The sequence below is a fragment of the Sorex araneus genome, chromosome 6, assembly GCF_027595985.1.
Source record: "Sorex araneus isolate mSorAra2 chromosome 6, mSorAra2.pri, whole genome shotgun sequence".
Classification (NCBI taxonomy): Eukaryota; Metazoa; Chordata; class Mammalia; order Eulipotyphla; family Soricidae; genus Sorex; species Sorex araneus.
Window position 1 is genome coordinate 162,468,860 of NC_073307.1, and position 26,961 is coordinate 162,495,820.

Below are 26,961 nucleotides of genomic sequence, written 5' to 3' on the forward strand. Positions count from 1 at the left end.
CCTGTCCACACCTAGTATTGCTCTGCCTGCCCCTGAGGTGCCCGGGCTGCAGCCCAGGGTCTCCCTCATGCCAGGCATGTGCTCTGCCCCTTGAACCACATCCCAGCTCCTCCTCTGCCCAATTCCCACAGCCCATGATTCCTGGGCTCTAGGATCCTTGTCAAGGGTCAGGCTTACTCCAAGAACAAAACACACCTTCACTGCATGGTCTCCTATCCCTGACCCCTCCAGGGCAATCAGACTTGTGTGGCTGGTGCCCTGGGGTCACATCCCACCCTCCATGCAGGCAGTAGGCTGAGTAAACATATAGCTGAGCACTGTGGACCTTGGTTTTTTCATCTGTGAAATGGGTGATAGAACCTGCTTCTTGCCAGTGATGGGTAGAGCTCATCTTCATCTACAGAGTCCAAGCTGGTGTCCCTTCACCTTCCACCCTGACACTGACTTCGGAAGGGGCACACTGGCTCTCTGTTTGTCCAGTCAATCACCCTCTGTAAGCACAGTCAGTGGGGACAGTGCTGGGGATGGGGACACACCTGGTGAGAGCGGGCAATTCTGTAGCGCATATATGTGGCGAAGTGCTCGCGGTTCTCAAGCATGAGGTTGTAGTTCCACTCCTGCCCCACACTTGTCAAGGCTCTTTGGACGATCTCCGCAGCAGGCCGTGCCCCCATCTCTTCATCGTATTTGTTATTGACCTTGTACCGGCGTCCCGCAGTCACCTCAGACAGCAGGTCCTTCTTCACCATAGCTCGGGAACTCAAGCCCAACACAGACCCGGATAAATTCACTCCTGAACGCCCACCACCTCCTGTGGGGTCACAAGAGAGGACTCAGTGGTCAACCCTGCACAACCCCAGGGGACCCTCCTTCCTCAAATAAGTCACCCCATGGCCCCCGTCCCCAGGGAGGGGATGAACCCAGAAGGGTTGACATCCCCCGGCTCCGACCCACAAGGGGGACCACTGGGCCTGAGCCTCTGGTAAAGCTCTGGAGTCCCCGGACTCTCTTCCCCTCATTAAAGAAAGGGGACAGAGGGACGCTGGGAGGAACCCTGTCTCCCACACGGCCATGCCCTCCTCCCTGACCCAGGTCCTTGCTCACTGCTGGTTCTGAAGCAGAGACCGGGCGTTCTTTAATGCCCCAACAGGATGTTGCTGGAACTGCACATTAAAGTGGGTGACAGGGACACAGCCACCTCAGCCCGTCCTCTACAGAGACCCCGTCCTCACCGACGTCAGTCACATGCACCACGTAACCATCTCCCACATACACGGCCCAGTGCTCGTAAACACCGCAGAAAATCTCAATCAGATCTCCAGGTTGGGGCTCAGGATCTTCTCTGTTCTGCAAAAGAAAAACAGAGACAGAAAGAGGTGAGTGCTTGACAGAGAAGGTTCCAGAACATTCTACAACCATCACACCTGTAAGGAGCCCAGCGCAGCCACAGAAGCCCGATATTCTCCCTGCAGGAAATGAAGAGGAGGGGGCTCCCCTCACCAAGAGAGTAGACCCCCTTTCCTGGGGTTGCTGGGCTAGGAATGAGTGTTTGGGAACAGAGGTGACAGGGTCCCCAGAGGAGCCATGAGAGGGGCTCACAGGGAGAAGTGCAAAGTGCTCTCCCAGGCCATCGTCCCCCTATCTACTGGTCCTGGGGTGACCTAGTGTTCCGACCCCCAGGCCAGCCTGGGGACACTGAGTTCAGCCCCTGCCCACGTGGGCCTCACTCCCGGGAGTCAAAGCTGCCCCCACAGAGGAGGGGACTCAGGGACAGGAAGGGCAGGAGCCTGTCAGCCCCTTCCCCGGGAGAGACACCGAGACTGTATCTGAGTATTTCCCCCGTGCACCCCGAGACCCCCACAACCATAGGGGTTAGCCCGGGGCAGCTGCAATCTGGGTCCAGGAAAGAGGCCAATGGGGGATCCAGGGGGAGCTGGAGAGCTTGGGGGGCTGTGCCCCTGTGGAGTGGCATGAGCTGGAGACTGTGTCCTGGTCCCTGCAGAATGGGGGCCCTGCAGAATGGGGACCCTTCACACGAGTCTCTGGGGGTGCCCTGGTTCTGGCCACACCTGCTGCCGCTGCCTCAGCTGAGCGGGATGCACTGAGCCGGGGCTGCGCTGCCCACTGAGATCTTGGGGCGAAACAGTACGACAAGGCTTTGACCCGGGGTCAGAGTCACCAGGGGGGAGGCAGAATGACAGAGTGAGCACCCAGACCACTGAACTAGGATTAGCCCCAATTTGCTGATTTTAACATAAGGGTCTCTGGAGTCTTACCGAGGACGAACTCGCCCCCATGAGGCCCACGGCCTGCGGTTCAGCCTTCGTTGCACTGCAGAGTCTTATTCTCCCTCAACCGTGCCCAGGTGCACCTGTGTCATAAATGATGGGCATCAAAGTTCACACCTAAACTGCCGTGTCCCCTGCAGGCGGGGTCGTGCCTGGTCGGTGCAGAGAGTCAGGGGTTAAGCAGAGGGGACGTCGGGGTTCAAGCTCAGAGTCTAAAGGGTCGGGGGGTGAGTCAGAGCCTGGGTAAAACCCTGAGAGGGAAAGAAGGGCTCAGGCAAGGCAGGTGCATGGGGGGCACGGAGGGTGGCAGACGGGGAGGGAGCAGGAGGCCCAGACCCCGCAGAAACCTGCCCGGCCTGAGCAGAGACACAGAACTCACAGGGTCAGAGGGACAGAGCCCCACACCCCACCCTCACAGACACGCGCCCCGGGGCCCCCATCCGAGCCCCGTCACAGGCTTGAGCCCGGGCTCCGGAGCAGGGTTGCTGCAGAGAAACGGCTGATTCCAGAGCCCGTGATGGAGCAGAGATCCCAGACCTCCTCCCTCAGGCTGGGACTGGGGGTCCTCCGGGGCGGGGGAGGGAGGAAACAGAAGGAGAAGCGGGAGAGGGCGGGACAGGGTGCTGAGGGGAGAGGGTGGGACAGAGGGCTGAGGGGGGAGGGTGGGAAAGGTCCTGGAGGGGGCAGCAGTTGTACCCCGGGGGCTGCAGGTGACAAGGCGCTTTGATGAAGCCACCGGCCGTCCTGTCGGTATGATGCACAGCCGACCCCAGGTGACCCTTCACCATGAGATGAGGCCGCTGTCCTGCCTCTGGGTCTAAACAGCGCACTCTGTGTTTCACTTTCACAAAAACTTCACTTCCTCTCTGACCCTTCCAGGCACATAAACATCATAAATTCCACATCAAGCGGTCCCTGTCAAAGCTGCCACTTCTTTGTCCAATAGGGGCAAGCCACACTCTACGGGCACCTGGACGCTGAAAGGAGCCAGAGAGAGGAGACATCGGACAGCGGGGCCTGAGTGGGAGATGTGGTGCTACTCGAGGTCAGGGCAGAGGCCAAAGTCACCCCGTCTGGGGGCTGGACTCAGTCCAGGGGGGACAGCACTTGACTCAGATGTGGCCGACCCAGTTCCACCCGGGCACTGTCTAAGGTCCCCTGAGCACGCCCAGGAGGGACCCCTGAGTCCAGAGCAGGAGGGGCCTAACCTCCATCCCTCTACCAAATGTGCAGGGAGAGGAGGGGAGGGAGAGAAGGGACAGACAGGAGGGAGGGAGGGAGGGAGGGAAGGAAGGAGGGAGGGAGGGAGGGAGGGAGGGAGGGAGGGAGGGAGGGAGGGAGGGAGGGAGGGAGGGAGGGAGGGAGAGGAGGGAGGGAGGAGAGGAGGGTCTGGGCATGGGGTGAGGTGCTGCAAGGAAACCCACACTCAGCCCCCAAACTGCCCGCCCTGAGCAGGACAAACCTCCAAGGTCAGGACCGAAGTCTGGACGCAGCCCACAAACACTTTCCCCATCCCGCACCCATGGACGGTCCCAGCCACCGGCAGGCCTATACCCAGGGGCAGTTGCTGCCAGTTAAGAGGTTTATCCAGGTACCAATAGTGTGGAAAGACCCCCCCAAAGCATCTTGGTCTCAGGGGGACTTGTGGTTATCGGGTTGGGAAGAGGAAGCGGCAAAGGCAGACATGGGAAGTGGGGGAGGGCGGGAGCCACGAACTCAGATTCAGGACGCAGGTCACGACGACGACAATGATGATGATGATGATGATGATGATGATGATGATGATGATGATGATGATGATGATGATGCGGTTTGAGAAATCCCAGGCGCGGCCTGCCCTTATGAAGCACAGCTGACCTCAGTGCAGTGCTGCCCCTCAACCCAAGGCCATCGGGGGGGACACCCGTGCTTGGTTCTTTCCATCGGGAAAGGGCACCTGTTGCTCCTAAGCGCACAGGCCATGGGGACGTTTCTTAGCCCTGGTTTAGGGCTGAGCCGAGGGGGAAAGTGTGAAAGAAGTGACAGCTCTGTGGGGATGGATGGGGTCTCTGGTGCCTGTGTACGGGCACCCCACACAGGAGGAGAGCCGCCTGCTGCCCCGGAAGTCAGGAGAGCCAGGGCCCCTCACCCCCTCTGGCCCAACCCCCAGAGACACACACCCGGCCCCAGTGGAAACCCAACTCAGTCCTGCCTGGTGTGGAGGGAGATGTAGGCCCAGCTGACTCGCCACCAGCCCCAAGTCTCTCTCCTCTGACACCCCCTCCAGAGAGCCCCCCACAGCAGAGACCCCTTCACAGATGTCCCACCCTACAGCTGTCACAGCTGCCAGGGACCTGCCCCTGGTGATCAGGCTGAGGCAGGGTCTCCTGGAGGGTTAAGACAGTGAGATGGAAATAAGAGACAGAGCAGGGTGGGGGCGATGGCCTTGGACGGTTCCGACTGCCTCTCACTCTCCACATGCAGAGCTTCAAACAGTGCTTATTAGGGACAGGGCTGAGTCCTCCAGGGAATCGCTCGTCCCTCCTAGTCATGTTCCAAGAGCAACTGCCCCGGTCTGCCTTTGCCCTCATCTAATCTCTCCTCAACCAGAAAAGGACCCGCCCTGCCGCCGTGACAAGAGCGTCCCACCCCCACCTCCCGGTGACCGGCATCTAAACTGGGGGAGACCCGGGAGGTCCCAGCATCAGGCCTTTGGTTGGAAATGTCTGAAATTATTCCAGACCAGGCAGTGTGGGGAAACAATAAGAAACACACAACGGGGAACAAGAAACACAAAGGACAGTGACAAGAACAGAAAACCCAAAGGGAAAACTCAGAACTGCTGAGAGATGAAATCCATCTGGGCTATCGCAGTGAGCGGGTCCTAGAGCCCCCTGAAGTCCCTTCACCCCCTCCAGGGGACGCGGAAGTGCTGATCCCAAACAGCCCGGTTTAGAGCCTGTTCCTGAGCAGGAGCAGAGCAGCTGAGGGGGGACCCCAGGGTGTAGGAAGCAAGAAGGAGGCACAGTTTTGTGGGGGGGCCAGGGCCGCTCTCCTAACTGTACCCCTTGGATCATCTTTCTGGGACCCTCCCAGTGTGGAGGGGGGGGTCCTCCCTGAGCCGCCATCCTGCTCCGCCCAGGCCAAGCAGCTCTGGCACCGTCACTCCTAGGAACATCCCCACAGTCCCCACTAGCTGAACTGCCAGATGGGGGCCGGGTGTCTGTGGGGTCTCAGGCAGTGCCCCTGGCCCAGGACGTGGTGCCGTGCAGACCCTGAGGTTGCAGGGACGATGGTGTTTGAGGCCCTAAGGCCACCCCAGAGCTGCTCTGATGCCTATGAGACACGGCTGGAGCCACGGCCAACCCACTGGTGACCCTGCACACAGCCGCGCCTCACCTGGACACTCTCTTCCGCCAGTCTAACGGCACAGTTTCCTGGACACTTACCGAGGTCGCTGTCCTGCCTCCGAGTCACCTGCTGCTCCGGGTCCCGCGTCTAAGTGCAGCGCACTCTGTTTCACTTTCACAAAAGTTTCACTTTCTCTTTGACCCTCCCAGGCATGTGAACATTTTAAATTCTGCATCAAGGAGTTCCTGTCAAAGCTGCCATTTCTTTGTCCAATAGAGGCAAGCCACACTCTACGGGCACCTGGACGCTGAAATGAGCCAGAGAGAGGAGACATCGGACAGCGGGGCCTGAGTGGAAGATGTGGTGGTGGTCGAGGTCAGGACAGAGGCTAGAGTCACCCCGTCTGGGGGCTGGACACAGTCCAGGGGGGACAGCACTTGACTCAGATGTGGCCGACCCAGTTCCACCCAGGCACTGTCTATGGTCCCCTGGGCACCACAAGGAGGGACCCCTGAGCCCAAAGCAGGAGAGCCCCAGCCCCGATCCCTCTACCCAATGTGCAGGGAGAGGAGGGGAGGGAGAGAAGGGGCAGGCAGGAGGGAGGGAGGGAGGGGACAGTGTGGGCAGGGGGGAGGTGCTTCAAGGAGCCCCACACTCAGCCCCCAAATGCCCGCCCTGAGCAGGACAAACCTCACAGGTCAGGGCCGATGTCTAGACAAGGCCTAGAGACACTTTCCCCATCCGACATCCCAGGACGTCCCTGCCACCTGCAGGCTTATACCCAGGGGCAGTTGCTGCCAGATAAGAGGTTTATCCTGGTGCCAGCAGCCTGCGAAGACCCCCCCGAAGCATCTTGGTCTTGGGATGGCTTGTGGTTATCGGGGTGGGGTGAAGAAGCAGCAAAGGTAGAATGGGGGGTGGGGGAGGGGTGGGAAATCAGCCGAGAACTCAGATGCAGGACGCAGGTCACGACGATGATGATGATGATAATGATGATGATGATGATGATGATGATGATGGCGGTTTGAGAAATCGCTGGTCCGGCCTGTCATGTGTGAAGCTCAGCTGACCCCTGTGCAGTGCTTCCCCTCAGGCCATCAGGAGGGACACTCATACTTATTTCTTTCCATCAGGGACGGGCACCTGTTGCCCCTAAGCCCACAGGCCATGGGGACATTTCTTAGCCCTGGGGAAGGCTGAGCCGAGGGGGAAGGGGCGAAAGGAGAGACTGTCGGGAGTAGGAGGGCATTCCTGGCCCCCGTGTACTTGCACCCACACTGGACCCAGAGTCACCTGCTACTTCGGAAGTCAGGCAGGAAGGCAGCACGTGTGAGAGGGGAGCATGTGGTGCGGGGGGCAGGAGAGGGAGGAGCTGAAGGTTCATGGGCTACGTGCAGTTACTGGGGAGCCATGGTACGGGGTGTCTAACTCTCTATGCAGACACAGAACCATCCGTTTCTCGACTGCACACAGTGACAGCATCCCACGTATCCAGTCCGGGCGCCAATCTATTCGGTTAGAAATGGTGACTCTGGTCAAGAACTGAGTGTTGAGAGTAGGTAAAGGGATACACATGATAACCTTTCAATGTCTGTATTGCAAACAGTAATGCTCTGAGGGAGAAGGGAGAGAAGGAGAGAAGGGGGAGGGAGGGAGGGAGGGAGGGAGGGAGGGAGGGAGGGAGGGAGGGAGGGAGGGAGGGAGGGAGGGAGGGAGGGAGGGAGATAGTGAAGTGCCTACCACAGAGGCAGGCTGTGGAGTAGGGGGGTGGCGGGAGGGAAACTGAGGACATGTACACTGGTGAAGGGACGGGTGTTGGAACAATATGAGAGAGAAAGAGAGAAAGAAAAGAAAAAAGAAAGCAGGGCCTGGAGAGCTAAAAATAAAAAATAAAAATAAAATAATTCTACAGTCAAGAAACAAAACAAAAAAAGAAAACAAGGAAGAAAGGAAGGACCATGATCAATCTTTAACTTTCTATCTCACAGTGATTGACTTAAAAATATTGTTTTAATCATCAATCCATAACAATTTTCAGGAAGCATCAGGCCCCCTGACGTCAGTCTGTCGCCGTTATCGGGGTGGCCGTGGGTCAGGGCCGGGCAGCGTTCTCACAGGCTGACCAGTCCAGCGGGCTCAGGGCTGTGTCAGCGGGAACTCCAGCAGCTCTGGGCCGAGGATTCAGCAGCTGGACCGTCCAGGAGGCCAAAGACTATGGGCCCAGCAGCAATCCGGCAGGGCTGACCCCCTCACACCGCGCCTGCGGCCAGCTCGGACCCCAGACCCGGCCTGGCCCAGCAACATCAGGAGACACCTGCTCCGAGTCACCGTAGGCGGCCCCAGGGGGCTGAGGGGCTGAGCAGAGCCCGTCTCAGGGCAGAGAGAGCGTCACGTTCCCGCACTGCAGAGACAGGCAACACCCCGGCTGAGCACCATTCAGGCAAGTGAAGCGGGAAGGAGCAACACCGGCCCTGAGCACTCAGCCCAGGATGAAGGGAGCTGAATGGGGTGCGAATGATGACCTGCCTGGGGAGGTGGGGGACGGTCTCTGGGGGACACCGCCCTGACCTGCCTGGGTGGGGGCGGGGTGGGTCTCATCTCCAGGGGTCTGTGCTCCAGGGGTGAGTGTAAACAGTGCTTTGAGGTCTGGGGGCCCCTCTCAGCACCTGACGTGTCTTTCACCAACCTCCTTCCACACCCTCCTCCTCCTCCCCTGGTCCCTCCAGAATCTCCTCCTCTGGCCCAGAGGCCGCGCCTGGCTCAGGAGCCCTCTAGGTCCCCAACCCAGGACATCTGTCTCTCCCTCATGGGACACCAGCTCCCGAGTCCCTCCTGCCGGTGACATCCTGATGAGGCTCTGTGAAGGTAGGGGCAGGACCCCCCACACCCTCTTTCTCCTCTGCTCCACCCCAAAGGGGCCAACAGGCCAGCACCCACCCACACCTGAAACCACAGGGAACATTCTTCTCTGACACTGTGTCCCCAAGGCCATGAAGCCAGAGTGACAGAGGCTGGGGGCTGATGGGAGATGAACTTGGCCCCTGCCCGAATAACAGACTGGAGGAGACGGGCAGGTGGGCAGGAGGTGAGAGAGAGAACGGGGAAAACAGACACGTGCACGCAGGAGATCAAGGTCCCGGCTTGCCTCGGAGGTCACTCCGTGAGCCACCCAGAGGGAACCTGGCCCTTGTGAGCGAATCTCAGGACTGTCCCTGGCTCAGAGATGGAGAAGGACACAGCCACCCGCGGGTCCTCGGAAGGGAAGGGCCCAGCTGGTGCGCGCTGGGTCCAGGCCTGAGCCCTGATGGCAGTGTCTGTGGAGGGTAAGGCTGGGGGGGGTGCGGGGGAGGGTCCCGCTCTCTGCAAACGTCATTAAGATCTGGACCGCCCCCACCCTGCACGGTGAGGCTGCACATCTCTGGGTGGGAGCAGGGAGAAGCCTGCACCTGCCCCAGGGCCCTTGTGGGCATCGTGTCTTCCAGAGGACAGCGGTCACCCTGACTCATGGACACGGCATCACTTCTCCAGACAGTCGAGATGCCCTGAGACGCAGACCCCCCAGGGGCTGGGCTGTTGTCACGCAAGGGGCCTGTGTGTGGAGCCCTTGATTGATGTCAAGGTGCCCACAGGCTCTCTGAGCACCTTGGAATGGATGAGGGGAGCTTCAGGTGCTCAGAGAGTCTGTAGACGCAGATTGGGGTCAGGACATGGTGTAGACTGGGGCTGGGACACTGTGTAGACAGGTCAGGACACGGTGTACACTGAGGTCGAGAAATGGTGTAGTCTGTGGTCAGGACATGTTGTAGTCTGGGGCCAGAACACAGCATAGACTGGGGTCAGGACACAGTGTAGACTGGAGTCAGGACAGAGTGTAGACTGGGGTCAGGACACTGTGTAGTCTGTGGTCGGAACACTGTGCAGACTGCGGTCAGGACATGATGTAGACTGGGGTCAGGACACAGTGTAGTCTGGGGTCAGGATATGGTATAGACTGGGATCAGGACACAGTGTAGACTGGGGTCAGGACACAGTGTAGACTGGGGTCAGGACACAGTGTAGTCTGTGGTCAGAACACTGTGTAGACTGGGGTGAGGACACAGTATAGACTGGGGTCGGGATATGGTATAGACTGGGGTCAGGACACAGTGTAGTCTGGGGTCAGGATATGGTATAGACTGGGATCAGGACACAGTGTAGACTGGGATCAGGACACAGTGTAGACTGGGGTCAGGACACAGTGTAGTCTGGGGTCAGGACACAGTGTAGTCTGTGGTCAGAACACTGTGTAGACTGGGGTCAGGACACAGTGTAGTCTGTGGTCAGAACACTGTGCAGACTGGGGTCAGGACATGATGTAGACTGGGATAAGGACACAGTGTAGACTGGGGTCGGAACACAGTGTAGACTAGGGTCGGGACACGGTATAGACTGGGATCAGGACACAGTGTAGACTGGGGTCAGAACACAGTGTAGACTGGGGTCAGGACAGTGTAGACTGGGATCGGGATATGGTATAGACTGGGGTCAGGACACAGTGTAGACTGGGTCGGGACACAGTGTAGACTGGGGTTGAGACACATGTAGCACGCATGCATCAGCGCCAGCAGGGGGCCCTGGCTCCTGTTCTTGTCCATCCGGGGCGTCTCCCCGCCCCTGTGTGCGGGTAAGAAGAACCACATTGACCAGGACTAATCCCAAGGCCACTGTCGGGATCCTGGACGCGGCCGTTTATTGCTCCTCTCGGAAGCAGAAGGCGGGAGCCGGGAGCCGGCATCAGGGCCCTGGGGTCGGTCCTCCCTCATGGGCGTCCTGCCCACACGTCCCCACCTGAGGAGAGAGCGGCAGTGGCCTTCTTACAAGGACTCGATGCCCATCCCGCGGCAGCCTCTACCCTCGCCCAGCCCTGGCCTCCCGGGGGCACCTGGTCCCTCTGCGCTTGGGCCCAGGACAGGCCCGGCGGTACCTAACACACTCCCCCCGGGCCGCAGTGCCCCAACACAGTCTTCCGAACAGGACCCTGAGCAGTATAACCCAGAAGCCAGATCACACACACACACACACACACACACACACACACACACACACAACCCGTGGCTGAGTCAGACCGACTGGTGGTTGCGGAGCCCGGGACTCACCACTTGGCAGCTAGTTTCTGAACACAATGAACGCGAGTGGGATGATCACGGCCAGGGCCACGACTCCGAGTAAAGCTACGTTCTCGCTGATGACCTTTGCCTTTTTGTCCACCTGCAGCAGGAAGAAGAGGGTCACTAGCGAGGGGCCCCGGCGACCACGGACACACCCGCGGCCCGTGTCTTTCACCAACCTCCTTCCACACCCTCCTCCTCCTCCCCTGGTCCCTCCAGAATCTCCTCCTCTGGCCCTGAGGCCGCGCCTGGCCTCTAGTTCCCCAACCCAGAACATCTGTCTCTCCCTCATGGGACACCAGCTCCCGAGTCCCTCCTGCCGGTGACATCCTGATGAGGCTCTGTGAAGGCAGGGGCAGGACCCCCCACACCCTCTTTCTTCTCTGCTCCACCCCAAAGGGGCCAACAGGCCAGCACCCACCCACACCTGAAACCACAGGGAACATTCTTCTCTGACACTGTGTCCCCAAGGCCATGAAGCCAGAGTGACAAAGACTGGGGGCTGATGGGAGATGAACTTGGCCCCTGCCCGAATAACAGACTGGAAGAGACGGGCAGGTGGGCAGGAGGTGAGAGAGAGAACGGGGAAGACAGACACGTGCACGCAGGAGATCAAGGTCCCGGCTTGCCTCGGAGGTCACTCCGTGAGCCACCCCGAGGGGACCTGGCCCTTGTGAGTGAATCTCAGCACTGTCCTTGGCTCAGAGATGGAGAAGGACGCAGCTACCCGCGGGTCCTCGAAGGGAAGGGCCCAGCTGGTGCGCGCTGGGTCCAGGCCTGAGCCCTGATGGCAGTGTCTGTGGAGGGTCAGGCTGGGGGGGGGGGTGCGGGGGAGGGTCCCGCTCTCTGCAAACGTCATTAAGGTCTGGACCGCCCCCACCCTGCACGGTGAGGCTGCACATCTCTGGGTGGGAGCAGGGAGAAGCCTGCACCTGCCCCAGGGCCCTTGTGGGCATCGTGTCTTCCAGAGGACAGCGGTCACCCTGACTCATGGACACGGCATCACTTCTCCAGACAGTCGAGATGCCCTGAGACGCAGACCCCCCAGGGGCTGGGCTGTTGTCACGCAAGGGGCCTGTGTGTGGAGCCCTTGATTGATGTCAAGGTGCCCACAGGCTCTCTGAGCACCTTGGAATGGATGAGGGGAGCTTCAGGTGCTCAGAGAGTCTGTAGACGCAGATTGGGGTCAGGACATGGTGTAGACTGGGGCTGGGACACTGTGTAGACAGGTCAGGACACGGTGTACACTGAAGTCGAGAAATGGTGTAGTCTGTGGTCAGGACATGTTGTAGTCTGGGGCCAGAACACAGCATAGACTGGGGTCAGGACAGAGTGTAGACTGGAGTCAGGACACAGCGTAGACTGGGGTCAGGACACAGTGTAGACTGGGGTCAGGACACGGTATAGACTGGGGTCAGGACACAGTGTAGTCTGTGGTCAGAACACTGTGTAGACTGGGGTAAGGACACAGTATAGACTGGGGTCAGGACACAGTGTAGTCTGTGGTGGGAACACTGTGCAGACCTGGGTCAGGACATGATGTAGACTGGGGTCAGGACACAGTGTAGTCTGGGGTCGGGATATGGTATAGACTGGGATCAGGACACAGTGTAGACTGGGGTCAGGACACAGTGTAGACTGGGGTCAGGACACAGTGTAGTCTGTGGTCAGAAAACTGTGTAGACTGGGGTCAGGACACGGTATAGACTGGGGTCAGGACACAGTGTAGTCTGTGGTCGGAACACTGTGCAGACTGGGGTCAGAACACGATGTAGACTGGGGTCAGGACACAGTGTAGTCTGGGGTCGGGATATGGTATAGACTGGGATCAGGACACAGTGTAGACTGGGGTCAGGACACAGTGTAGACTGGGGTCAGGACACAGTGTAATCTGTGGTCGGAACACTGTGCAGACTGCGGTCAGAACACGATGTAGACTGGGGTCAGGACACAGTGTAGTCTGGGGTCGGGATATGGTATAGACTGGGATCAGGACACAGTGTAGACTGGGGTCAGGACACAGTGTAGACTGGGGTCAGGACACAGTGTAATCTGTGGTCGGAACACTGTGTAGACTGGGATCAGGACACAGTATAGACTGGGGTCGGGATATGGTATAGACTGGGGTCAGGACACAGTGTAGTCTGTGGTCAGAACACTGTGTAGACTGGGGTCAGGACACAGTATAGACTGGGGTCGGGATATGATATAGACTGGGGTTGGGATATGGTATAGACTGGGGTCAGGACACAGTGTAGGCTGGGGTCAGGACACAGTGTAGACTGGGGTCAGGACACAGTGTAGACTGAGGTCGGAAGAGTATAGACTGGGGTAAGGACACAGTGTAGACTGGGGTCAGAACACAGTGTAGACCAGGGTCGGGACACGGTATAGACTGGGGTCAGGACACAGTGTAGACTGGGGTCAGGACACAGTGTAGACTGGGGTCAGGACAGTGTAGACTGGGATCAGGACATGGTATAGATTGGGGTCAGGACACAGTGTAGGCTGGGGTCGGGTCACGGTGTAGACTGGGGTTGAGACACATGTAGCATGCATGCATCAGCGCCAGCAGGGGGCCCTGGCTCCTGTTCTTGTCCGTCGGGGGCGTCTCCCCGCCCCTGTGTGCGGGTAAGAAGAACCACATTGACCAGGACTAATCCCAAGGCCACTGTCGGGATCCTGGACGCGGCCGTTTATTGCTCCTCTCGGAAGCAGAAGGCGGGAGCCGGGAGCCGGCATCAGGGCCCTGGGGTCAGTCCTCCCTCACAGGCGTCCTGCCCACGTGTCCCCTCCTGAGGAGAGAGCGCGAGTGGCCTTCTTACAAGGACTCGATGTCCATCCCGCGGCAGCCTCTACCCTCGCCCAGCCCTGGCCTCCCGGGGCACCTGGTCCCTCTGCGCTTGGGCTCCCTGGCCGGACGCACAGACTTGGGCCTAGGACAGGCCCGGCGGTACCTAACACACTCCCTCTGGGCCGCAGTGCCCCAACACAGTCTTCCGAACAGGACCCCGAGCAGTATAACCCAGTAGCCAGATAACACAAACACACACACACACACACACACCACAGTCTTCTCGAACAGGACCCCAAGCAGTATAACCCAGAAGCCAGATCACACACACACACACACACACACACACACACACACACACCAGTCTTCACGAATAGGACCCCGAGCAGTATAACCCAGAAGTCAGATCTCACACACACACACACACACACACACACACACACCGTGGCTGAGTCAGACCGACTGGTGGTTCCGGAGCCCGGGACTCACCACTTGCGGCTAGTTTCTGAACACAATGAACGCAAGTGGGATGATCAAGCCAGGGTCACGACTCCGAGTAAAGCTACGTTCTCGCTGATGACCTTTGCCTTTTTGTCCACCTGCAGCAGGAAGAAGAGGGTCACTAGCGTGGGGTCCCGGCCACCACGGACACAACAGCGGCCCGTGTCCTCTTCAGCGGACCCAGGGGGAGGGGGGGCAGAGAGACCAGAAGGGGCTCCCGAGGGGGCAGGACACTCGAGAAGGAGGAGCTGCCCAGCGGGGAGCAGCAGTGGGAGAGGAGCTGTGGGTGTCCGCTGTGGGCACTGGGAGGGACACGCGGGCCTGCGGCTGGTACAGGCGGAGGAAGCCGACAGGGGGCGCTGTGGGAAAGGGGGGAGTGTCCGGAAGTCTCGGTCGGGGCTGGCAAATCAGGAGCCCGGGAGCAAGGGGGATGCTGAGGCACCGGAAACAATCCTATCCCGGTGCTCAGCCCCCTGCAGCCTCAGCGGGCGCTCAGGCTCATCTGCTGAACGAGGGCCGGGACTGTTTGTTCACCAGGGGCGAAGCTTTCACTGCAGTTATTCCCCGGGTGTCACCGGAAGGGGATTCTGGAGTAGGAAGTGGATCCTGGCAGGGTGGGGACCCGTCGTGGTGCAGGAGAGACAGAGGATGTTCCCAAGGGTGGGGGCACTCAGCAGAGCAGGTGTCACTCCTAGGGTGCCCCCTGCCCTTCTCAGGAGAAGGGGGTCCTTGAAGACCCAGCGTCAGCAATGGGACCCGAACTCTACAGGTTTGTCTCAACTGTCCATCAACCCTCTTCATAAATCTCCTACGCTCCCATTTTATAGAGGGGAAGACCGTGTACAGGCCAACACAGGGAAAGAGGCCAACAGTGTAAACGACACTCCCAAAGCCACAAAGTGACAGCCCTGAGATGCCCGATCCTAAAGGGCACCCAGGGCATCAAGAACAAGGAAACAACACCCCAAACAGAGACGGAAGAGAACATTCCAAAGATGAACACAGAGTGGATCTTGCCACCTCGGGCATTTGAGCCCAGGGAGAGGAGAGAAGCCAACCAGCCTCGGGAGGGGTGTGGGAATGGTCCAGGTGTGTGTGTGTGTGTGTGTGTGTGTGTGTATGTGTGTGTGTGTGTGTGTGTGATCAGAAAACCCCTTCAGACAAGCTTAAAGAGAACATAGTTCATCAGAGTGGCCCGACACAGCACACCGGCAGGGGGCAGCACGGCGCTGGCCTCTGGGCATTCGGGTGCCCAGAACAGTCTCAGTAACCACCTGGGCTCCTTCTGGGCTCCTCAATCCCAAAGGTGTGGGTTCCCCTAGGTCACATCCCCTTTCTCCAGGGTTCTCCTCCTCACAGGGGTCGCTGTGCGCATCTGGGGTGTCCCTAGTGAGGGCTCAGGGGTCAGCATCCTGGACACCAGAGGGAGGACCCACTGAAGCTGCCTTTGAGCAGACAGGACCCACCCCCAGGGGGCGCCCTCACCCTCTCTACCCCTGGAGATGGCAACTGGGAGTCGGACCTTGTCAGTGACTGACAAGTTGGTTTAGGTCAACACTGTCAGCTTTTCCAGAAGAGACAGAGAGGCTGATCTGACCCTGGGGGACAATAGTGCCCAGTGGACTGAGACAGTGACCGGCAGACCCTGAGCCTGAGTGCAGGGCAACAGGATGCCCGAGCAGCGGGCAGTGCCTGTGGCCTCCTCTGCCGTGATCACGCTCCCCCCAACTCCTCTACTCCTGTTTCCTCTCCTGCCCACACCTAGTATTGCTCTGCCTGCCCCCGAGGTGCCCGGGGTGCAGCCCAGGGTCTCCCGCACGCCAGGCATGTGCTCTGCCTCTTCACCCAGAACCTGGCCCCTCCTCTGCCCAACCTCACAGCCCCCATTCCCTGGGCTCAGAGCCCAGAGAGCAAAACACCAAGAGATAAGCTGCCTCCACTGCGGGGCTGCCTCTCCCTGACTCACCCGGGGACATCGGGGCCTGTGTGGCAGGTGCCCAGGGCTCCGGCCCCACTCACAGGGCAGGCACTAGGCTGAGTGTGGACCGATCCCTGAGCACCGTGGGCCTCAGTTTCTCCATCTATAGAATGGGTGCTAGAACCTGCTGCCAGAGTTAGGGAGGACTATTACGGGGGGACCGGGACGCGGCTGAGACACACCTGCTCGCTGAGGGAAACTCCGTAGCGCAGCAGAGTGGCAAAGTTCTCGCAGTTCCTTTCAGGGAGGTTGTAGGATATCTCCCGGCCCACCAGCGCCTCTGCCCGTTCAACGACGCGAGGCAGCGGCGGGTGCGTCTGGTCGTATTTGCTGTTGACCCGGTACTTCTTCCCCGCGGCCGCCTTGGACAGCAGCTCCTTCCTCACCACAGCTCCGGTGCTCAGGCCCAACACAGAGGCGATCAAATTCATTCCCGAAGGCCCCTTCTCTGTGGGGTCACAAGAGAGGACTCAGTGGTCAACCCTGGGCCACCCCAGCAACGCCAACCAGCTCCAAGTAAGCCCCCCCCAATGCCCCCAGGGAGGGGTGAGTCGAGAAGGGCTGACACCCGCCAGCTCCGACCCACTGGGGCCCACTGGGGCCTCTGGAGAAGGTTCCCGAGTCTCCAGATCTGTTTATTTGGGGTTTTTTTCTTTATTTTCCTGGCGAGGCAGAGGAGGAGCTGGGTGGACCCCAGGGGCGTCCTAGCTCAGTGAGGGGGAGGGACAGAGAGAGCTCAGGGACGGGGAGAGACCCTCCCTCTTAGCTAGGTTGGGGCACAACTCGGCGTGCACTGACCCGGGTTCCATCCGGGCACCACCAGGTCCCAGAGTCATGCGGGTGTGGCCCGGGCACCCCCAGCACCACAGCCTCGGGCAGAGGGGCCTGGAGACCTGGGCCGGGCACTCAGGCCTCCTGAGCACGATCCAGAAGCCCCCCTAACATTTATACCAAGGATTCCTTCTCTTGCGTGGAAACACAGTCCGCTCCCCGCTCAGCCGGCCTTCAGGGTCTCTGACCCCAATCTCTCCTTCAGGTTCTCCCTCCTCTGACCCTTAGTCTTCCGGCGCTTTCTGTAACCCCCCCCCCATCTTCTCCCTCCCCCATCCAGGCTCCCAACATCTCTCCCTTCTCTCCCTGCCCCTGCCTCCCCACTACAGTGTGCTTCTTTCCTCTGTCCTGTAGGAGGCGCCCTCTCCTACTTCTAGAAACAGAGAGAGAGAGAGAGAGAGAGAGAGAGAGAGAGAGAGAGAGAGAGAGAGAGAGCGCCTTGGACCATAGGGGAGGGGCACACACCCACAGTCCCTCTCTACCCCACCCCCAGTAACCACTGTAGCACTGTCATCTGTTGTTCATCGATTTGCTCGAGAGGGCACCAGTAACGTCTCCATTGTGAGACTTCTTGTTACTGTTTTTGGCATATCGAATACGCCACCGGTTGCTTGCCAGGCTCTGCCGTGCGGGTGCGATACTCTCGGTAGCTTGCCGGGCTCTCCGAGAGGGGTGGAGGAATCGAACCCGAGTTGGCCGCGTGCAAGGCAAACGCCCTTCTCGCTGTGCTATTGCTCCAGTCCAGTAACCACAAAGACATGAAAATCTACGTTTGCACAAACAAAGCAACCCTCTGTGGAAAGACTTATAGAGGATTCAATAACAAGGTCCAAAAATCAAAGTCCCCCTGCACTGCACCACCCCCCAAAATAAAATCCTCCTCTAGGGAACAGGATTCCGAGCGTGGTGTGCCATCGAGATCCCCAGCTGCGACAGAGAGAGCTCGGCACTCGCTCTGGATTTGATTCCAGGCACCATGGGGTCCCCGAGACACCTTCGGGCACAGCCCTGGAGACCCTTGGTAAATCAGCGCCTTCAGGCGGCCTTGGGTCATTCTCAGCACCAGGGGGCGAGCACAAGCTCAGAGCCAGGAAAGCACAGTGGGGAGGGCATTGGCCTTGCCACGGGCGACCCGGGTCGATCCCTGGCATCTCAAACAGTTCCCTTCACCCGCGAGGAAGGATCCCTGAGCATGCAGACAGGAGTCAGGCCTGAGCACAGCCGGGTGTGGCCCCAAATAAACAAACAAAAGCCCCGAGCAGCATCATATCTCCATCCGTGAGTCCCGGACTGCCAGCCCAACCTGCAAGAGTCAGCATCGGACCGGGACCCCTGAGCACTGTCTGGGGAGCAACTCCTGGAGAAGTGAAGATAAAGGAATCGCACCCAGCAGGGAAGGAACGAAGGACTGTCATCTGGCCTGAAACTCGACGGCAGGATGCTCAGTGCCACTAGGCGGGAAAGTGCATCTTCCCGTGGGGAGGGCGAGGCCAGGGACGGATCCTCCATGACTGGACTGAGGTGAGTGTATCTACGACAGGTATCTAACTGCAGGGAGCACTGAGACGCCCGAGTCCCTCCCTGTAGCGGGACAGAGGCACGTGCACTCAGAGCCCCGCTGTCGGCGTCAGGGGGACACTCAGACGAGGGGCCTCTCCAAGCCCCCAGACCAGACCCTGCCCTGCCCCGGGCGCCCAGCTGGTGTTTCCTTCCATGCCAGGTGCTGGAGGGGAGGGGGTTGGCTCAGCCCTGCCAAGGCCACCCTGCTCTCCCTACTGCCAACCCCACCCCAGGGGCTTCTCCCTGAGCCACAGAGGGTGCAGCTGAGAGGAGGGAGGGACATAGGATACCCACAGTCGGCGGGCAGGAGCCAGGGTCCACCGTGCAGCTCCCTGGGGTGGAGGCCATGCTCCTTCCATGACCCTGGGCAGTGCTGAGTGTTGGGGAGCCCCTGCTTCCTGTCTCCCTGTCCCTGCAGATCAGCAGCTACAGAGGAGACTGGGTATGGGAATCCTGTGTCCCCGGGACAGGGGCTGAGTGACCCCCTGCTCTCTAACTGGACGTGTCCACAGCCTGTCCAGGAACTTCCGGCTACAGGAGATCAGCCGCTGACGGGCTTACAGGGGACAGCCCCGGTCATGCGGCCTTGGTGGCTGTGCCCACCGGACAGGCCAGCAGGGGAGACCAGCACATTGTGAACCTATCCCACAGTCACCTCGGCCCGTCCTCTACAGAGACACCGTCCTCACCGACGTCAGTCACATGGACCACGTAACCGTCTCCCACATACACAGCCCAGTGCTCGTAACCATCGCAGAAAATCTCAATCAGTTCTCCGGGTTTGGGCTCAGGACCTTCTCTGTTCTGCAAAAGAAAAATAGAGACAGAAAAAAGGTGAGTCCTTGATAGAGAAGGTTCTAGAACATTCTACAACCATACCTGCAAGGATCCCAGTCCAGCCACAGATACCCAATATTCCCCCTGCAAGAACTGAAGAGGTGGGGCTCGAGTGATAGCACAGTGGGTAGGGCGTTTTCCTTGCACACGGCCAACCCTGGTTCAATTCCCAGCATCCCATATGGTCCCCTGAGCACCACCAGGGGTGATTTCTGAGTGAAGAGCCAGGAGTAACCCCTGAGCATCGCCAGCTGTGACCCAAAAAGCAAAAAAAAAAAAAAAGAAAGAAATGAAGAGGAGAAGCTCCCTTCACCAATATAGTAGCCTCCCATTTCCTGGGGTTTCTGGACTGAGAATGAGCCTTCGGGGCAGAGTGACAGGGTACCCAGGTCAGCCGTGAGAGGGGCTCACAGGGAGGGGTGCAACTGGGCGGGAACCCCTCCCTGCATGGAGCAGGTCTGTGTCAGCAAGGGAGGCCTGGTCACCAGGAGGTCTAGATGCTCCCCCAGGCCTTCGTCCCCCCATCTGCTGGTCTTGGGGTGACCTCGTGTTCCAGCCCCCAGGTCAGCCTGTGGACACTAAGCTCAGCCCCTGCCCACATGGGCCTCATTCCCAGGAGTCAGATCTGCCCCCACAGAGGAGGGGACTCAGAGTCAGAAAGGGCAGGAGCCTGTCAGCCCCTCCCCTGGGAGAAACGTCAAGACTGTATCTGAGTGTTTCCCCCGTGCACCCCAAGATCCCCACAATCACAGGGGCCAGCCTGGGGCAGCTGCAATCTGGATCCAGGCAAGAGGCTGATGGGGAGCCCAGGGGGAGCTGGAGAGCTTGGGGGGCTGTGCCCCTGTGGAGCAGCATGAGCAGGGAGACTGCCTTAGCCCCCTGCAGAATGGGGGCCCCCTCACAGGAGTCTCTGGGGGTGCTTTGAATCTGGCCACACCCTTTGCACCTGCCTCAGCTGAGCCAGGTGCCCTGAGCAGGGGCTGTGCTGCCCACTGAGATCTTGGGGTGAAACAGTATGACAAGGGCATTGAGTAGGGGTCAGAGTCAACGTGGGGGCAGCAGAAAGACAGAGCAAGCACCTCAGCGCCTAAACTAGGATTACCCCAATTTACTGATTTTAACATAAAGGTCTCTGGAGACTTGCCGAGGAATTTGTGCCCCCCATGAGATCCGCTGTGGTTCAGCCTTCGTTGCACTGCAGAGTTTTATTTTCCTTCAGCCGTGCCCAGGTGCAGCTGTGTCATAAATGACATGCATCAAAGTTCACACCAAAACTGCTGTGTCCCCTGCAGGCAGGGTCCTGCCGGTAGGCACAGAGACTCGGGGATTAAGCTGAAGAGATATCAAGGTTCAAGCTCAGAGTCTAAGGGGCGGTGGGTGAGTCAGAGCTGAGGTAAAGCCCCAAGAGGGAAAGAGGGGCTCAGGCAAGGCAGGTGCAGGGGGGGCACGGAGGGCGGCAGATAGGGAGGGAGCAGGAGGCCCACCCAGCAGAAACCTGCCCAGCCTGAGCAGGGACAGAGCCCTAGCCCCCATCCTCACAGACTCGCGCCCCGGGTCCCCCATCTGAGCCCCGTCACAGGCTCCAGCCCGGACTCCGGAGCAGGGTTGCTGCAGGGAAATGGCTGATTCCGGAGCCCGTGATGGAGCAGAGGCCCCAGACCTCCTCCCTCAGACTGGAACTAGGGCTTCCTCAGACCCGGCTCCACATTTGGAGAGTTGGGGTCACTCATAGTTCCTACTGCCCAGCTGGTCGCAAAGCTTCAGTAAGAGCCTTTCAGGGATGCTGGGCAGGTCAGGGGTGCCTGTCCTGAGCAGGAGCAGAGCAGTAGAGGGGGGGCCTCGGGGTGCAGGAAGCAAAGAAGGAGGCAGGGTTAGGTATGGGGTGCAGGGCCGCTCTCCTGACTCTACCCCTTGGATCATCTTTCTGGGACCCTTCCCCAGTGTGTGCCACTGACACAGAGCAGGGACAGAGGAGGTGGATGGGGGTGGGGGTCCTCCCTGAGCCGCCATCCTGCCCTGCCCAGGCCAAGCAGCTCTGGCACCGTCACCCCTAGGAATGTCCCCACAGTCCCCACTAGCTGAACAGCCAGATGGAGGTCGGGTGCCTGTGGGGTCTCAGGCAGTGTTCCTGGCCCAGGACGTGGTGCCGCGCAGACCCTAAGGGTGCGGGGATGATGGTGTCTGAGGCCCTAAGGCTACCCCAGAGTTTTTCTGAGGCCTTGAGACATGGCTGGAGCCACGGTCAACCCACTGGTGACCCTACACACAGCCGCACCTCACCCGGACACTCTCTCCCGCCCGCACCCGCCTGTCTAACGGCACAGTTTCCTGGGCACTTACCGAGGCCACTGTCCTACCTCTGAGTTACCTGCTGCCCTGAAGTCCAGGGTCTAAGTGCAGCGCACTCTCTTTCACTTTCACAAAAGTTTCACTTCCTCTTTCACCTTCCCAGGCATCTTAACATTTTAAATTCTGCCCCAAGCAGACAGAATTTGACAGAATTCCTGTCAACGCTGCCATTTCCTTCTCCAAGCAGGGCAGGCCCCGTCCTACGGAGACCTGGACCCTGAAATGAGTCAGAGAGAGGAGACATCAGACAGCAGAGGCTGAGTGGAAGATGTGGTGGTGGTTGAGGTCAGGGCAGAGGCCAAAGTCACCCCGTCTGGGGGCTGGACACAGTCCATGGGGGACGGCACTTGACTCAGATGCAGCCGACCCAGTTCCACCCAGGCACTGTTTATGGTCCCTTGATCACCACCTGAGCACAGAGCCAGAGGGGCCCAATCCCCATCCCTCTAGCCAGTGTGCCAGGAGAGGAGGGGAGGGGAAGAAGGGGCAGGCAGGAAAGAGGAAGGGAGGGAGGGAGGGAGGGAGGGAGGGAGGGAGGGAGGGAGGGAGGGAGGGAGGGAGGGAGGGAGGGAGGGAGGGGAGAGTCTGGGCAGGGAGGAAGGTGCTGCAAGGAGCCCCACACTCAGCCCCCAAACTGCCCGCCCTGAGCAGGACAAACCTTATAGGTTAGAGCTGAGGGCTGTGGGACCCGGCGTCAGGGACACATTCCCTATTCAGTTCACACATTTCCATCCCTGAGCACCGAAGGCGTCTACTGCAGGATGGTGCTGTCGATAGATGGGATTACTCAGTGCCTGGGGCTGGAGCGATAGCACAGCAGGTAGAGCATTTGCCTTGCACACAGCCGACCTGGGTTTGATTCCCAGCATCCCATATGGTCCCCTGAGCACCGCAAGGAGTAATTCTTGAGTGTAACGCCAGGAGGTAACCCCTGTGCATGGCCGGGTGTGACCCAAAGAGAAAAAAAAATAAGAGTATTCAGTGCCAGCAGCCTGAGAAGATCAACCTCCCCTCCCCCAAGTATCTTGCTCTCACGGACTTGTGGTCATTGGGGCTGGGGGAGGAAGCAACAAAAGCAGATGTGAGAGGTGGGGAAGAGGTGGGAGCCGGGACTCAGATGCAGGTCACAGGTCACAGTGATGAAGATGATGATGAAGACGGCGACTATGGCCATCTGATGCCATCGCTGGCCTGGCCTGTGGTGTGTGAAGCACAGGTGACCCCCGGTGCAGCGCTGCCCCTCACCCCGTGATGCCATCGGGTGGGGAAGCCCCCACTTGGTTCTTCCCTCCCGTCGGGGTCAACACCTGGTTGACATTAAACCCTCAGTGATGGAAGGGGGCAGTACCGGCACACCCTCAGCCCAAATAAGATTCGGAGCTACTGCTCACGAAACAGACCCTCTGATCCTAAAGACTATGATCCAAGAGGTCTTCTAACCCATTTTGGCACCCAGAGCAGCTTCTTACAGAAATGCACCTAGACTGCGAGCTGTACTACGGCTATGTGCTGCCCGGGGAGGGATTTTCCCTCTCCACCGTTTTTCTGTGCGGTAAATAGCGGCAGCAGCATCATCCACGTGGCAAGAGCCACCCCCTAAGACTTCCGCCCAGAGGTAGGAACTTTGCAATGTTGTGGCTCATAGGCGATCATGGGAAGGGGGCGGTACCGGCACGCCATCGGCCCAGATAAGATCCGGAGCTGCTGCTCACGAAACAGACCCTCTGCTCGTAAAGACTATGAACCAAGAGGTCTTCTAACCCATTTTGGCACCCAGAGCGGCTTCTTACAGAATTACATCTAGACTGTGAATTGAACTAAAACATCAGAAATCCAAAACTGTGTGGCCGCTATTGCGGCCGCGTGAGATCATAGAATCTTCATTCTTTATTCTCAGCAATGAAAAGAAATGATTAAATGATGCCTTTTCAGCAGGCCTGATTGTTGGGGGGAAATTCCAAATAATAATAGTGTGTTCTCTATTGAAATATTGTATGTATTCAAAGTATAGAAAATAAAATGAAGATCACTAGCTACTTAGGTGGGGGCTGGGTAGGAGGGGGGTATATTGGGGTTCTTGGTGGTGGAACATGTGCACTGGTGAAGAGATGGGGTTTCAATCATTATATGACTGAGACTTATACCTGAAAGCTTTGTATTTTTTTTTTGCACGGTGATTCAATATTATAAAATTTAAAAAAATAAAAATAAATAATTTTTAAAAGCCCTCAGTGATGGGCACTTTCATTTTTTTGCTTTTTGGGTCACACCTGGCGATGCACAGGGGTCACTCCTGGCTCATGCACTCAGGAATTCCTCCTGGCGGTGCTCAGGAGACCATATGGGATGCTGGGAATCGAACCCAGGTCGGCAGCGTGCAAGGCCAATGCCCTCCCTGCTGTGCTAACTCTCCAGCCCCTGATGGGGACATTTCGTAGCCCTGCAAAGAGGCAGGGGGAAAGTGACAAGGTGTGAAGGGAGGGAAATTCCTTGGGAAGGAGATGGAGTCTCTGGCGCCTGCTCTCCAGCACCCGAGGGAGCCAGAGCACCTGCTGGCCGCTCGCCCAGCTGGTCCACACCCAGAAACACATCCACACCCACCACCTCTCTCACACCCACCATGGGCCTCGCCCGCTGTAGCCATGTATAAAAAGTCCAAACCTTCCCATCGCCCCTGGGACCAGGGCTGCAGCAAGAACCAGGAGCTGATCTCGGTCGGGCTCTTTGCCCAATAACAGCTTTAGACAGGCAGGAAGGGGCCGCCAAGAGCTGCAGCGCCTGCCTGGGGTCCAAGCCTGACCCCACACGGCCCCACACAGCCCCACACAGCCTCACACAGCCCCACACGGCCCCACACAGGTCCTCATGGACTCCCTGAGCAGCACTGGCTGTAGCCCTGGGGACCCCCAGAACAAGCCTCATGCCCCTCCATGAGAGTTCAGACCTGTGACAGACTTTGATTAGAAGCAGCCGGGCTTAGAGAACCGAATCTCTCTTCCTAGTGAGAACAGCGTGTACCAGAGACTTCTCAGGGCGCTGCCATCCCCAACCGCCAATCTCTGAGTCTCTCGCTGAGTGCTCGGCAATTCCCCTCTGACCCCGACTGCCCAGAGTGAGGCTGAGCCCGCAGTGAGGGCCGGCCCTCATGAACTGCCCCTTTCCATGTCAGACTCTGACAGGGCTGCACTGCACACCAGGGGTCCCCACTTTCCTCTAAGTGTCCGTGACCGGCCAGCACAGCCCACACAGCTCAGAGGCCCTTGACCACACAGAGAGTTTCAGGCCTGGACACAGCTTAGGGACCCCGCAGGCAGCAGCTGCGCAGGGCAAGGGGTTGGAGCGTCCTCAGCCTCTGAGAGTCAGCTCCACTCAGCAGCTCCACACGCTCCTGCCCAGTCACTCATCAGATCTCCTCATAGAGCAAACTGTGGCCCCTCAGCGCATTCCCAGGCCTTGGTGCTGACTTTTAACCCTTGAAGCACAGACGGGCTCACAGATGAGCTCACAGTGCTCAGGGAGCCCAGAGCCACGTGGGGACTCTTGGCCAATGGGTGCAGGTCAAGGGACTGGTGTTATGGAGCTCCGGTCCCTGGGCCTCACCCAGCGATGCCCGTGGCCAACACCCAGGGGCAGTGCCAGGATCAAACCTGAATTCCTGACCCAGGGCCACCTCTCTGGCGCCTGTCTCCCTTCGGTTTGTTTTGATTTTTTTCCTTTTTGCCATGCAGAAGTGCTTTGCCTCTTCTCCTGGCTCTGGTCTCTGGGGTTCTGCTGACAGTGCTCCTAGAGTGACCTACCAAGCATTTCCTCATTGCGCTGAGCTCTCTGACTGGGGCTCGTCCTTGAATGTCATCCTGAAACCTTTTTATGGTGCATCTGTGCTACTTTGGAGCCGTGGGGTCCCTGACTAGACACAGGGATGTTCCCTTGTCCCCCTTCCCATCCTCCATACACAGCTCATGAATCACTTCTGCATCCACTAGTCCAGAGGATGCTCTCAAGGCAGCTTGAGTCAGGACACAGGGACACAGGAAGGAGGAGAGGGCTGATGGGGGAGCCGTGAACTGTCCTAGGGCTCAGTCTCTGTGCCACCAGGATATGGGTGCAGGAGGAGGGGCTCGGGCAGCCCCTAGCAGGTGACAGAGTGGAGAGAGAGACAGCAGCTGCCCCACTGATCTGGGGATGCTCATTCTAGCTCCTCATGTCTGGGTCCCCTGGGGGGCAGCTGGGCTCATCCTTACCCTGTCCAGGTTTTTGGGAGAGACTCCTAGCCCAATCTGTCTCTTGGGCCTCACTGTCTGGGGACAAGATATCTGGGATCAGTTCTAGCATTGATTCTAGGAGCCAGATAGGCCCTTCTGTGAACACGTTTGCCTCCGCCCCTGAGAGACTGGGGTCCATGGCTATGAGTCCTGTGTTGACTGTTGGCTCTCTGGTAGGACATGGCAAATGGGGCTTCAATGGGTTAGTGGGGGCAAGCCTGGGACCAGCTCTGTGTTGTGGTGGCAGCTTTGCAGTAATGCTCAGGTTGGTATATAGGAGGCAAGATTGGTCAGAAAGAGGAATGGTAAAGTGGGGAGATTTGATTAAAAAAAAGCCTCTTTTAATTATTTTTCCGTTGTTCGCAATAGATTAGTACATTCAATATTCCAACAGCATTTCCACCACCATTAAACCTTCCAACCACCATTCTATCAATTTTTCCCAGCCACAACCCAAGTCTGCCCCAGTAGCAGGCCCTAAGTAACTTATTTTTAATTGCTTGCTACGGATAATCTGCTAAAAATGATCTCAAAACGTTTCTTTAGGAGACAGTGTGCGGATTGTTGTATCTCACCTGGGGGCCCTTGTATGAGAGATTTAACAACATGCAGTTACAGGTTGAGCTTTTTGTGCCAATGTGGTGTGCTACTCCTAGCATATCACTAATGTAACACGTCACATTTGTTCCAGGAATTCTAAACTGTTAAATTGTGTGATGCAGTGGAGGTAAATTTTCAACTGGAGAGTGATTTTTGGCGTCCAGAGACATTTCTCCAGCTTCTGCATCTCCTCTGAGATTTGTGAGTCTCTGGGTCATGTTCATTAAAGAGTTTATTTGGCCTCAGAGGCAGTTTGTGGGTGTGACTGCCAAGCTTCTGAAAGCAGAGGGAGGTGGAGGGAGGTTGCCATCCCTGACTCTGTGAGAGCCTGGGCATTTCAGTCACAAAATCTGCATACTGGAGTTTTTCAGCAGATTCCCTCATGGATGAGGCTCCTCTGATCCTGTGGAGATTCGCCATGAGCATGGCGGTGATTGACTTTTGGAGATTTTTAGCTGCTGGACCTCTGATCAGTGAGGCGGGG

The 26,961-nt window shown here is 58.4% G+C and overlaps 2 protein-coding genes across 2 annotated transcripts in view; both read right to left on the minus strand.

Moving 5' to 3' along the window:
• Positions 1-489: 489 nt before the first annotated feature.
• On the minus strand, positions 490-5,756 carry LOC129405831 (phospholipase A and acyltransferase 3-like). The gene is made up of 4 exons (XM_055143441.1): positions 5,717-5,756; positions 2,277-2,371; positions 1,233-1,347; positions 490-811 (listed from the first exon to the last, which is right to left on the minus strand). Exons 2-4 carry the CDS (start codon positions 2,295-2,297, stop codon positions 504-506), a joined length of 444 nt encoding a protein of 147 aa, XP_054999416.1. The 5' UTR covers positions 2,298-2,371; positions 5,717-5,756; the 3' UTR covers positions 490-503.
• A 4,579-nt stretch (positions 5,757-10,335) lies between these two features.
• Positions 10,336-26,961, minus strand: part of LOC129406066 (uncharacterized) — a 36,602-nt gene continuing 19,976 nt past the window's right edge. The window contains exons 8-11 of the mRNA XM_055143824.1: positions 19,119-19,233; positions 16,221-16,486; positions 10,754-10,865; positions 10,336-10,445 (exon numbers count right to left, since the gene is read on the minus strand). Coding sequence (XP_054999799.1) covers positions 10,764-10,865; positions 16,221-16,486; positions 19,119-19,233 — 483 coding nt within the window. The 3' untranslated portion in view covers positions 10,336-10,445; positions 10,754-10,763. The remainder of the gene's footprint in view (positions 10,446-10,753; positions 10,866-16,220; positions 16,487-19,118; positions 19,234-26,961) is intronic.